Here is a 14,102-nt window from a genome sequence, read left to right as displayed (position 1 = left end):
GGTCTTCCTTGACTATGCATTTTATTTTTCAGAAGTAAGAACCGTTCTTTTTGAGCTTTCACTAAGCTCCCATCATTGGTGCTAAATCTGGGGCATGGAGAGGGAAGAGGAGACCTATGCCATGGTAACAGATGCCTTTGAATTAGTAGCTGGTTTTCTAGTAACTGATAGTTTCTGTAATTCAGCCCAGTGAACACCAGCTTTCTCTTACGGAAAGGAAGTACAAAAGGCTTTTGCTTTTGGTTAGTCATGTAAATCCTCTGATGAAGCCTATTCTAACAGAAGGGTAGTAAAAAGGCTGTGCTATAAATAGTGCTGCATGTTTGCCTGCGCTGAGGCAGAAATGTAAGGTTTCATAGCTCGGATTGAGGGTCCCGGTCGTTTCAGAGCCAGGGGCTGACATTTGCCTTTATGCTTGTGCTCTAATGTCTGTTTTGTTTTCCGATACAGTCATTTGTTTTAAATCGGTCTGAATACATGTTACATCTTGAGAGAGAATTAAGATCTGGCATAGACAAGTTAACTTAACTGTGTAATCTGGTCCAACTGTTTTTTCATAAAACTTGCAGATTTATGGCGTTTTCTATCAGACCCTAGGAAAAAAAAATACAGGCAAATTCAAAATCATGTCATGATGATAGACATAAATATTCTAAGCCCCTGAGAAAGCAGCAATAGGCAGCTCTGTGAAGGATGCAAGCACCATTTCTGCAGTTGCTGCATATGAGCATTTTTTACTGATTTGAATGAAGCTGTTCAGACACAGTGGCTGTGTAATCAGACCCTAAATGTGGCATGATAATGACTGGATATGGTCTAATTGGAAGGATCAAAAGCTTAATTTGTTGACAAGGGGAAAAAAAAGACATCTATAAGCAAAAGTGTAGCAGGACTGATTTTTTCACTGTAAGTGCTGCATTTTTGTACGATTTGTTATCTGTCAGTAAACAAAATCTATTAGTGCAAAATGTGAAGGGTAGAAACTCAGAGAAAGACAGATGTAGATGTAATATATCCCTACTGTAAAGATAGACCAAGACTAGGTGAATTCTTATCTGTCTTTATTTTTCCTTATGAAATACTCAGAACAATCAATTTGATTTTTCTTACCATTTTTCTGATTCTTTACATCATTTTAGTAGAACAGATGTTTTTTTCACATCCACTTTAGATTGTGGCCAGTATCTTCACAGCCATGCTCAAGAACAGGTTTTTCACTACTCACATTTACTAACACACATTTATGCTCTTTATTCAAACCTATTTTGTTGCAAAATTAGGTTGTGTTTTCATCTTTACAGGTGAACAAATGGAGCTGGGCAGGAATGGAACAGATTTGCTTTACATGACATACAGATTTGGCATAATTTCTGTCCTTAAGATACTGTTTGGTCATAGGACTTTAGTTTACTTTGCAGTCTGCATGTCGCCCTGCATGTTCCCAGCTCCATGCAAGGAGCTCAGCACCATTTGTTCCCACGGTGCGATAGCCTACAGCTGAATATGTTCTTGAAGCACCTTGAGCCACATAGGTGCCCTGGAGGCAACCATCTCCCTGTGAAGCAGGAGAGGACACTGCTGCCAACAAGGCTTCTGACTGCCCTACGTTTAGCTGCCTCAACCTCTCCCACCACCTCCATGATGCTGCTGCACTTCTACCCAGTCAACCTCTGCTCATTCAGGACCTTCACCCAGAGGATCTTTACTCAAGTCTCTCCTCTGCCCAAGGGACCTATGAATTTCAAGTGACACCAACAGAGAAGGCTGACACGGCCGGAGGAAGAGCCTGTCTGACTCCCACCATGATGCACGGAACAGCAGACCCAGCCACATGACGCTTTTGAGCCTGCCCGGCGCAGGTGCTTAAGTGATAGTGAAATTTTATCATAAAACCTCAGACCAAAAATTCTGAGCAACACCACAGCTGATTTTGTGGATCAGATTTTAAAATGTGGTACCTGCAGCCTTCTGTAAATCAGGTCACAACTGCCTGGAAAGGAAGCGGTGGAAGAGGGACTCGGACCTCCCTGGTCCGGACCAGCGCTTGTCGGAAGGCACAAGCCCTGCCTCCACGCTGGTGGCAAGCCTTGGCTCTAGGTCATCTCACCTGGAATTCATGTGGGAGTGCTGCATAGAGCCACTTTGTGAAGGGTGGACGCAGCATCACCATGGGTTGGTTGTTAGTCTTTGGAGTTGCTATGGGGAGTTGCACTTCAATAGAAGGGGTGCACTTGTCTTGTTCTACTTAGAATAGTAGCTATGGGACTCCATCTATATCTTTTAAAAAATATCCATTTTTCTTAAGCTGGAAAAAAATACACATATTGGTCAAGGACAAGTCTCCTTCATTAGACAGAAGAGAGACCTCCTGTTCCCAGGGTCTAACTAAATATCTAAGCCAAGTGCTAAGGGCCTTTGCAGAGCAAAAGGAGTGATGTGTCGCTAGAGACGAACCAGGTTCTTAGTCCCCAGCTGCCACAGCAGCATCCATGGCTGCTGAAATAGCCCTTTGCAGAACCTTTGAGCCTCCTTCCCATCCCCCTCAGGGCACCGTGGAATGGGCTTAATTGGAAGCAGATGTGCAACGTGGTAGGTAGGAGCAGGCATCTGCTCAATGTGAGCTCCTAGTAAATAACTTCTGTATGATTGCTTTGAAAGGGAAAAATACCATGGTTCAAGGGAAAGGATTTGAAATGAGACTAGTACTCACTCACAGTCAGTTGACTGGTCCATTAGTCTTGCCAATAGTCCTTACCAATTATTAGGAGTCAAGAATATTCTCTTCTTTTTCTTGCTTGATAGATTTGCAAAATGGATGGAGCATTCATCTTCAACAAACAGGTCACAGGGAGATTTCCAGGTCATCACTCCCATTGCAAACACTTTTCCAGCAGGGTGGCCATGAAAATCATAGAGATGTACTGTCGGGAATGACTGATCTTGGTTTTAATTGGGAAGGGACTTTTAGCTCAATATTAAAAACTCAGCCTCTTCATCTTGATTTCAAAAAGAGTATTTGGGCCAAGTCTCCTGGTTTCAGGAGACTTTTCAATTTTTCCCGTCACAGTGGATCTGCCAGGCTACTGTAGTCTGGTTTTGTGGAAGGTGTTAACAGCTGCATCACACAGATCTGCAGTTATCAAGATTCATGAGGTTGCTGTACTTTTGCCCTGCGCTTCATTGCAACCCTTTTGCCCCCCCAAATCCCAGTAGCTATACTTGGACACAAGCAAGGTGATCATCAGGCAATCTTCTGCAGCAGGGAATAATTTAAACCACAACTCTTTTACTTCCAGATGCATCCAATAAAAGACATGAACATGCAATAGGGGACATAGGCTGAGAAGGCCTGAATGTAAAATTGCTTTATATTCAGGCATTTAAATACAGTGATTTAATTTCCCGTTAAATCACAGGGAAAACTTTTCTTCAGCTCATTCCAGCTGTTGGAAAGAGGAGTTACGCTTCTATGAACAAAGGATCAATTTATACTGTGTCACCATGTCCTGCTCCTTACTTGCTTAATGAGCTTTTCATACTTTTTGCTTTGTTGTTCCTTGAAAACTTTTGAGCAGATTTTATTCCAGTTCTTATTCTGACTGGTTCAGTATCTTCCATGGACAAGTAGTAACATGGGAGGCTTCCTGAACCCTTAGCAAGGTAGTGCTACTTAGCTAAGTGAAGTAAATAAACTTAAGGATTAAAACTAGATTGATGAAAATGCTTTATGCATCTTCTAAATGCAAGAAATTTAGAGAAAGTTGCAAACCAGAGGTTCTCATAAATGTCACTTCATAGTCATAGCAGTCAAGTCTGAGTTTTAAAGGTGGGAAATGAAGCTTACAGCAGACTGCATTTTCAAGCTGTCATACCAAAACTGCAACTCCAAGTCAATTTGTGCCAAGAGAACCAGCTTCCCTCTGGCTTCCCGACCCGGAGAACCAGGAAGCAAAGCTGATTTGAAAAACAGAATGAAACTCAGTCCATTCCCATTGTCTAAGTGGTTTAAAGGGGGAAAAAAAACCCAACACATGTTGATGAAACAGAAGACCAGAAGATGAAAACTCACTCATTTATGAAAGCCCTCCCCTAAGTAACGGATTTAGTCTAGTTATTCTAGGATGTTATCAGTAAAACTGCTAAAGGCATTTCTACATAAACATGAAAGTGCACACATGCCCAAGTATTCTCTTTTATGCTATTTTGGGGACATAATTCCCTAATGTCTTGCTTTCAGAAGCCTAGTATTTTCCAGTGCTCTGAATAGATGGGCTCTATCTCTAGCTTGAACATCAAAAAGTAACCTTCACGTTCATCAGTGAAAAGTGACAACTGATTTTATTAACTGTATTCACTATAACACATAATATGACAGTGGGAATATTTTTCACTGTAAGATTTTTGAATGGAAGAAAAGTGCAGTTAGTCTGAGTTCCTTACATTCATTAGAAGCAAGACTATTGAAATCATCAACATTCACAATGACACATAAGCAAACACCAGAATCAGTGCCAATAAATACACAGAGTACCAAAATAAATATTTACAGAATTAAAAATATAATAAACACTGATTAGTATATCCTTGTGAACTGCCAGGGAAGAAAGACATCTATTGCTATCAGTTAGGTTGTAAATACGTTAAGAATACAGTGATTCGAGGAGACACATACTCATCGAAGTTTGTAGACCTGGAAAGAGGCAGAGTATGTCTAACAGTCTGCTACAAAAACACCCCCCAGAGTGTTTTGAGCTGTCATGCAGAAAAAGTTGGTACACATAGACTCGCCAGATTATTAGCAAACCATTTAGATAAGAAGAGCAGGGAGTTCTGGCTTTACTCGCTCATTATCTCAAATAGGTCATATGCTACCTTACTGGAGGTGGCTGACACAAAAAATTAGGGAAAATTGTAATTAACAGTGATCCATCAGCTATAACACATCTTACAGAAACAGATAAAGTGACTTCTAACAGGACACATCTGTCCCTTTCAGCACATAGGAAGCCCCAAGAGCATCGGTTTGTCAGATGCGGTGTGGAACAGTCCCTGCTACATTTTCCTCAGGCACACCATGATATTTAATCAGAGTTGGGCTGTGATAAAAGGCTGTGTTTTCTGGACTTATTGAACCTGTGTTTTCCACCAACTACATTTATACCTCATTCCTCTTTTCAACAGGACCACAAGCCTCAACAGTAGAGCTTTTCTGAGACAGACTCTGCTGACAAACGTAGCAAGGAAAATTCATATGGGGCCGAATTATGGGATCTTCACTCAATCACAACCGACACTGCTAATAGATCTACTGTTTTCAGGGTGAATGCTAGTGGGCTGAGATATTGTCCAGCTGTTGCAATTTGTCCCACAGCAGAGGATTTACTTCAATTTTACACAAAGGCAACAGCTTTAGTCTTGCTCCCTCTTTTGAAAAGCAGGATAACATTGCTTTTATCAAGCCACGTGCTGCAGAAAGTTACTTGCACTCTACCCAGGACTTGGTGGTGCTGCTGCTCGGTGTGGCTTACACTCCCTCCCCACTTGGCCTTGGGCTGCAAGGGCGCAGCCAGCACTCACCACCCTGCCAAGGGCTTGGGTCTTCACATACCCCTGACAAAATGAGGATGGAAAAGCAGTGAGATGCCACGGGTCGGTGCTGGTCTACAGGGGATTTGTGGAAGTACCTGTGCTAAAATTGCCTTCAGAAATGAAGGCACTGCTCAGGTGTTGATGAGAGCAGTCACACTGTAGGCCATCAGCAGGAGCACTGGCATCAGTACACCCAGACCCTGGCACTCACACAGTCTGGCTCCTAACTCAGTGCAACACAGCAATCCTAGCATCAATGCAAGAAAAAAAGGAGCCAGATTTTATAGGCATACATTTAAGTCTCTTTTTCCACAAGGATCAGAGGTCCAGCCCTTGCTTTCATCCCACCGCTCACCCCAGCACAGCCACCATGGCTTTTCCTGCTGCTGTCCAATCTGGCAGACACTTCCACATGGCGACACCCCGCACCCCTCTGCTGGGACCACACGGCAGAGTCAGACAGCAAATTCTCCCGGAGACAGTGCCTTGCTCCCCCAGTCTGCAGGGTGCAGGTGAGTTGGGGCAGACCTTCCCCCTTGCTGCCATTAACCAAGAAACATCACCAGATGTGTAGCTTTTACGTTTTAAGGTCAGGCTTAATTCAAAGCAGATGTAGCCAATTTTCTTTTACGAGTGCATTATGTTCAAAGCTTCCAATGCATCTGCATAAAAAGCCCATGGAAACAACCTGATACTGAAATAGCAACTGTTTTGATGCAACATCATCCAAAATAATAAAAATCCATTACAGTTCTTACCATTCAACCCCTACATACCATTCTCCCTAAAAACAGATTTAAGAAGTGGCTGTGAAACAATTAAAGGGAGGCGTTGTTAGTTACCATATCAAAAAAACAAGAACAATGACACAATAAGCAGGGATTTTAGTGCTTTGGAAAGGATCTGGTCCTGGTTTTGCCATCACAAGTTAAATTAAGGAAGGCAGTGATTGTGTTAGCTGTAATTTAAACATGCTGAGCGCTGGAGTTATGTGCGGGAGTGGCTGCTCGTTAAGATTGAAAAACAACAGAAAGCCGTTTTGCATTCAGATCAGTAAAAATACTGCTACAGTAATATAAAAGACTGCATAATCACCTGAATAATGTTAATCTTTAAAAAAAGGGAAGACTTATTTAAGAAACACTTCCTATTTCCTTAAGATTAAGAGATTAAGGACCTTCTTCAGTTCTTACTGGAGTCAGTGGAAGCTTTGCCACAGCAGAATTGGACCTTGGAACGAGACTGTCACGTTGGCAAATGCCAGTTTTCTAACTTTGTGGCCATAGCTGGATTAGCTTCTATTGCAGAGCATTGCTTGGATGTGATGGTAAAGTAGGCAAAGCAATCTTCTTTTAGCCATTGCTACTTCAGCCTAGCAGTTTAAACTCCTTGCCCCGTGAAGTACATAACCTTTTCCTCTCTCCACTATAACTTTGGTTCTATTTATTTAAGTATGTACAGAAAGGAAAAAGAAGAGCAGTTCTTACCAAAGATAATCTGGGCACAGTCTGCATAACAAACAGCTTCTGGGCTTTCCCACAAGAGTGACGTGCTTCCCTGCTAGATTTGCTAAATGGTCCACAACAGGAAAGTGGAAGGATGTATTCCACTCTATGCAAAGTACCACTCAACATCCTCACCCACATGTATGAGATCACACAGCAGAGATCTCGGTTTGAAGTATCTTTGCAGCTTGTTCGGAAGGTGAATTATTTTTTTCCAGATCAAAAAGTAGGAGCAGAGCCCCCTTGAAGAACACACTGGCAGCAGCTCCTCTTTTCTAGTGCTGGAGGGCTAGGTCAAAAATGTTTCCCAAGCTACTGCTTTATGGCTGAGAGGGAGCAAGAGACAGTGGGGGGAAAAAAAAAAAAGGTGGTCCCAGGCAACAGTACTCACTGTTTTGGATGGAGTAGCCCTCTAAGGCAGGCAGAGTTTTAACAACCTGCTTTTGCAGGAGTAAAGGCCCCCAGGATGTGGCTTGAGTGGTTATAGCTCTTACTCCTTTGCATATGGCAAGTTCTTCCATTTCTCTCTACAAGAAATGGACCCAGGAAACAGCAAATCAATGCTGACCGTTCCTAGCTGAGACGCTCACAGGGAAGACAAGATGTGAGCTAACGATGAGCTAAAAAAATTCTGAGTCAGATTAAAAATAAACTGTCTCTTAAACACAAACAGCAAGACAGATTCAGATACCCCCTGCTCACAGTAAACAGCACGTGGACTCACGGGTGAGAAGGGAACCACATCATCCCATTCCTCCCATCCCTCAATGGAAGGGAGGATGTTCAGCGGGGACAAGTCCCAGGCCACTGAAGACAACTGACAGTGTATTCTCAGCATTGAATCTCAGAAGAGTCGGTTGCTGTGCAATTCTGCCTGGACACATGGGGTTATGTCATGAAATGAAAACATAAACAAAGCAAAACCAACAACAACAAAAAAAGAAAAGCCTAAATAAATAAGTAAATAAAACCCTGCAGAAGCTGTCACGTGTAAACTCTGCCGAGACTCATTTCTGCAGCGTCTTTTGAATTGGTGTCAATTTGTTTTTCCAAGACAGAAGCCTCAGCCTTTCATATCAATAACTATGAAAATACATTTTCAGGCCACCTTGCTTAGAGTCCCCCATTATGGCTGTTAGATAACCATCTGCCTTGTAAGTGGCTATTGTTACTGTGAACTGTCTCTTTCATACCATTATCTTGCTGAAAAGCCTTTTCTGAAAGTAGTCCATTAGACCAAGTTAAAAAAACCCTCTGAGCTCGGCCATGTAGCAGAATCAATGGCTCCCTTTGATCTGCAAGCTCAGTCAGTACTACAAATTTAAGAAACAACTAGGTTTTGCTTTGCTAAGCAAAGCCTGTTAATTTGGCTCATCTGCACTTACAGTATCTTACTGGAAATGCCATCTGTATCACATGTTTTGAAGACTTTGGTGCAATATTCGCTTAGCTTAGATAAATAATTTAGTAAGATTCATTAAAAAATAATCAGTGAATTAATTTTCATAGTGTACGTCTATGCATGGAATTTCTAAAATTCAGTCCTCTACTACCCTGAATGGCAGCGAGGATATTCACAGTGGATAAAGAAAATGCTGGTGATTGATGGAATAAGACTGAACATAGATTTTTCTTATTCTAGTCGTGGAATTTCTTCTGAAATCTATTACGTGTGTTTGAGTCCTATTACTGGCAAGAGCAAAATGCATACGCACTACGGGGAAAAGAAGACCCTTTATGTCTGTTGCAGGCCACACATATAGTACAGGAAACTTAATCCTATCATGACAAAAGAAGTCCACAAAAACATCATTTCATGCTACTGAAAGGAAATCTTTTGTGCTGATATATAGGACAAGAATGTATACCACCAAAATCACTGTAGATAGCTATAAAACACTACGCAATATATAGAAATATCCTAAGAACATACAAAACTACCAGCAGTGACCTGAAAGTGCAAAGAGTACATATAACTAAATGCCAAGTCCTGATCTATAAAATCCTTTATGAGTGACATACAAGCTGATAATTACAAAGCATCATTCAGACCACAAAATAACAAATAAAACAAATAAAGAAAAGTATTCTTTAAGAAAATCAAAGCGACAACAGCATTGGGACTGTTATCTTTGGGACTCAGAACACCATTTCTACCTTGATACCTACCAAAGCCAAGGAAAATAGATGCTTGACAGGGTAACGTAAATAAGAATGCAAACCACCACAAAACGCCTCAGGACTATTACCTCTGTATGTCTCAGCCTTTAAATCCAGCAAGTCATTAACTGTTTGTTCTTAGGCATCTCACAGTATTTTACAGGGATCTTTCAGGAATTAAATACAGGTCTAAAGAAAGCCTTTGAACCTCCTTCCAATGATTGTTTTAGGCATTGTGTGGAGTTATACAAATATATTTCTATGAAAATTGAAAGCCCTAGTAAATATTAAATTTTCTATTACCTTTCGAAATAAAAAACATAGATGGCTTAAAGACAAAAGCGAGTTTTATAAATACAAAGTTAATTTGAGCATTAAATTGTATTTTCACTCTCACACAACCATTACCCTGAATCAACGTCAGTATGTCGCAATGATTCAGAATACTGACGCCCTACGACAAGCTACTTTCCCATTTTCCTTTTAAGGATATGATTGTCCTTAAAATACGTACACAGCAAGCAGCCAAACGAACCGCCAAGAGATTTGCAAAATGTTCTTCCACTGGGTGTGTGATAGAAAGCTTGAGAGAGCGACTGGGGAGCACCTGGCCGCAGCAGGCAGCACGGCCGCCTTCCCACCCTGCGCTCGGCTGCCAGCCCAGGGCTCCCCACTCTGCACCGGGGGTTAGCACTGAGGAGGATGCTGCCCGCCAGCATGCAGAGGACAGGGGAAAAACGGGGCAGAAAACAAAGGAGAGAGAGAAAAATGAAGGGAAGCCAAAGCATTTTAATGATGATTTGTGTTAGTCACTACGTGAGAGAGCGCTAGTCTAGTGTCACTCTATTTGTTTCTCGATACAGACATGCCACAATGCAAACAAAATGCATATGATGAGTAATTTGCCACACACAAGTCCTGTAGAGATGGTAGCTGATATCTTCTAGTGGTTTTAAACATGCACCACTCCTACTACCTGTACTCAGTGCTTCCAGTTTTTATGGTACTACCCCAAACTCACCACGTCCTCCCTCCCTCTCAACTTCCAGTACCCTACAGAATCTCTCTGCACAATTTGTCTTGAAAACAAAATGGGGAATTACGATTTTTCTGCAGAGTTGTCATGCAAGGAAAGATGTGTCCCTTACAGTCAGATGAAAACAAAAGAACAGAAAAAGGAATGTTAGGTTTAGGGCTTAGGACCAGGATAATATTCCATGTTCTGTACATTCATCCTTTTGACGGTATTTCAGCTTGAACTTTCTAAAATGCACAAGCAGAGTCAGGCCAAATGCAAATCCCTTTCTCAGGCAAAGGAGATCACCGCCAGCGTGTTTAGAGACAGATTTACAGCACATCCCCTCAGTCTGTGCGTGGGAGTGTGCACACGTGGCCGTGTTCGCATGGATGCGAGCATGCACGGCTGTGCGTGTTCACCTGTGTGCATGGACTCTAGGAGGAGCGTTCTGACTACACATGCATATGTACAACACGTCTGTGTGAGTAGGCATGTAGAAAACCACACACATATACATTAGAAAGAAAACATAAAATAATCTTCTTTGAAGTGTATTAAGGTTCTTACTCAAACCATGAAAACAGGGACTCATCAAGAAAACTAACCCTTTCTCTCTATCCACTGGGGCGTTGCAGTTCAGTATTAAATCCTGTAGTAATTTCAGAACTAGATGCCAATTTTACCCTTGTGACTATAAGGTCATTTCCCCAGTGAACCACACACATACATATATACAACTCTTATTATTCTATTTCCTGGCTTTTTATGGTTTATCTATAACCTTAATATCCTTCAAATGTATATTCTGTATATTTATTTTCCTTTTTTTTTCTTTCAATTTAAGAGACAATAAAACCAACTGCTATGTAAGATCAGACCCATTAGCTTCAGTGATGTGAATTTAGGATTCTCTGCATAATATAGACATGTGTTTTTTAAAATGTATATTATTATTCAGATACACTGGAGCATATATTTTATATTAACTGTGGTCTGATGATTAAATACTTATACCAAAATATTTTGTAAATACATAACATTTACCTTTAGACTTCAGTGATTTTTGGAGCTTTTTCAGTGTATCATAAAAATATGTCCTCAGGCACATTAAAACCCTATTAAATTTCTTTGAAATGTTGTCAATGCCCATGTACAGTAGCCACTATTCAAAAATGTCCTGGCCATTAATACATTTCTCATAAGATCCAAGCTCATCAGATCATTTTATGTACCACTAGCTTACCATATTTCTTCTTCTCTCTTAAAGTAAAATTATTCTGACATTATTAAGAATGAAAATAAAAAGCAATGAGAACCCAAACTTTCTTTAAATAGTCAAAAACTAATTTTATATACTTTAAAAAATAATAATTAAAAAACCTGTTTCTTTCCTGGGTTCCTTCTCTGTAAGGTTTAAGCCCAGAGCAACTTTGTCTAAACCCCTGAAAATAGAGGTTTGCAGTGGCAATGCTGTCAGAACCTCAGCTCTGACACATGGAATGTGCCACTGGAATAAAATCAGCACTTCAGGCTCACTTATCTGGGGATGCATGAGCCCACACAAAACAGAGTTTTGCTCTAATTTAAGGTACTTACACAAAGTTCTATGTTTTAGAACTGTAAAATTATCTACCTATAAAAACTAACTCTTGCTTAAACTCTAGATAATACAGACGGGTGATTTTTTTTTTATAAAAAATCTGTAGCATTGAGTAAATCTGCTAAAATATGTATATATTTACACATGGCGAGCAAGTTATTGTATAAATGTGAACAGTGTGTATATATTGGCATTTAGTAAAATGTTTCCCTGAACCTGATTGTATGCATTATCAGACAAGTATTGATGTAAACATCTGAACCTATGTCAGGTGTCTCTGTTACCCATTTACATTAGACCAGATCAAAACCAACTAGACAGACAAACAAAAATGTTTTCCTGTTAGAAAAGTCCACGTAACTCCTTAGTTAGCTACTGCACACAAGTTAATCAAGTCTGCTGCTGAGCAGTGCTCTCGTTCCTACAGCAGGTAAAATACCTGTTAGGTTGGTTGTTTTTTGCTTGGCATTTTTCCCAACATCTTGTAGAGCAAACACCATTTACGGAGCCAGGCACTCACCCTCCACTCCTCCCCCACAAATGATTGAAAGATAAGTGTACTGGAGAACCTCTCCTGTCGCTCCTTTTGTAACTCTGTTCCCTTGAAGAACTCATGGCACTGCTTTGCATGAGGAAGGATGCTCATTTAGGTTCATAATCCAAGTCCTGCTTCCAAAAAGGCATGTAAAAATGAATCTCCCCAGCGTTCAGTGCTGCAGAAAAAAGATACAAATGTAAAAAAAAGTGCTCAAAAAGAAGTCGACTTTTTATATTCAGCCATACAGTCTAGTAAGAAGGGATTCAGAAGTGCAGGCCCACGGAGTACAGTGAAGTAAGCCTTTTAGGTGCCTTTCTTCAGGTGATGCAAAACTAATTAATTATCTGTGGTCTCCTACGCAGACTTTCACACACCGACCTCGCTGTCTGTCTTTGTCTCCACCTCTTATTCAGCTACTTTTTGGCACTGTCCTGGTACATGGCAGTTTTCACTGCTGTCCCTGCTAAGCCCCTGTTACTGATCCGGCGTACCAGTACTTTAGAGACGGGGATTTTTGTTCTGTGCATCTCGCTTTTGGCCAGGTGATGGTGTGCGACATGATGGCTGTTACTGGCGTCTGCTCCATGCAGGCTGGCAGGATGCGACGAAAGGTGTTTAATGCTGATGGGTATCTTGGAGTCCTTCATTGTGCTTGAGGGTGTTTTCAGTGAGCACGTGGTTGTTATTGGAGACACGGGCTTGGAGCGTGGCACACAGGTGACCTCTTCATCCGTAGGCCCCGCTGGTGGGTTCTCATCCGGTTCGGTGTAGAGGTCGTAGAGAGCATCCCCGCTGTAGCTGTCCCTGGGAATGGTCTCCTTCTGGATGCTTGTGGAACCATCTTCCTCGGGACCAGGGGTGGTGGAATCCCAGTAGCCCTCGTCGCTGTTTGGGACTCCTTCGTGCTGCTCCTTCTCCCTGCCCTTCTGCTCCTCTTTGTGGCTGAGGTGAATGGGGATCTGGTGGAGGCCACCACGTTTTACCGCCACCCTGTTCTGGGCCCCCTCGGTACCTCGGTTCTCCTTCAACCCCTCGGGCTTCTTTGTCCCTCCTCCACCTCCTCCTCCTCCTTCTGTCTGGGTCTCCTCTGTCTGCGACAGCATATCCCAGAACTCCTGCAGGTAGGTGTCGTCCACCTGGTCCGGGCTGGCCATCTCCTCCCCTCCTCCCTGGTAGGCCAGCATGGTGGGGTGCTTCTTGGAGGCACCCAGCTTGCCGGCCCCAGGGGCGCTCTTCTCGCAGCCGCCACTCCCGCCGCCCACATCCTCCTCATGGTCCGCAATAATATCTCCGCAGCCTGTAAGAGAGTCAAAGCTTTTCAGTGAAGTCACGTCAGCAAACATCAAACAAATACGATCAATCGATTGCTCTGAGGGTGGATCAACAGAGGAAGGGTCAGGGGCGGCTGCCGTCTCTTGACCGCTATCACAGTGAGGTTCAACAGGGGGGATAGTCGTTATTGGAATGTCACCTGTTATGGCCGCATCCTTCGCAGTCCCAACCTCTCCGGCGCCCGGGTCCTGTCGCTCTCGGCAGAGCTCCTCGGGTCGCCTTCCAGCGGCGGCGGGGTCCTCCCCGGGCAGGGGGCTGCCGTCCCGCGACTCCCCACCGCCCACTTCGGGCTCCTCGGCCGCGGCGTGCGCCTCGCCGCCGCGCTTCTCCCGCGGCGGGTCCCGGCCCAGGGCTCCCTCG

At 42.7% G+C, this 14,102-nt stretch overlaps 1 protein-coding gene across 1 annotated transcript in view; it reads right to left on the bottom strand.

The window, feature by feature from the left end:
* Positions 1-12,823: 12,823 nt before the first annotated feature.
* The window catches only part of AMER2 (APC membrane recruitment protein 2), a 2,729-nt gene continuing 1,450 nt past the window's right edge, over positions 12,824-14,102 (bottom strand). The window contains exon 2 of the mRNA XM_009327878.1: positions 12,824-14,098. Within this exon, the coding sequence (XP_009326153.1) occupies positions 12,824-14,098 (1,275 nt within the window). The remainder of the gene's footprint in view (positions 14,099-14,102) is intronic.

This window comes from Pygoscelis adeliae, unplaced genomic scaffold (genome assembly GCF_000699105.1).
Source record: "Pygoscelis adeliae isolate BGI_AS28 unplaced genomic scaffold, ASM69910v1 Scaffold14, whole genome shotgun sequence".
NCBI classification, from domain to species: Eukaryota; Metazoa; Chordata; class Aves; order Sphenisciformes; family Spheniscidae; genus Pygoscelis; species Pygoscelis adeliae.
The sequence above is the reverse complement of the archived record's forward strand: the minus strand, read 5'-3'. Positions and strand labels throughout refer to the sequence as shown.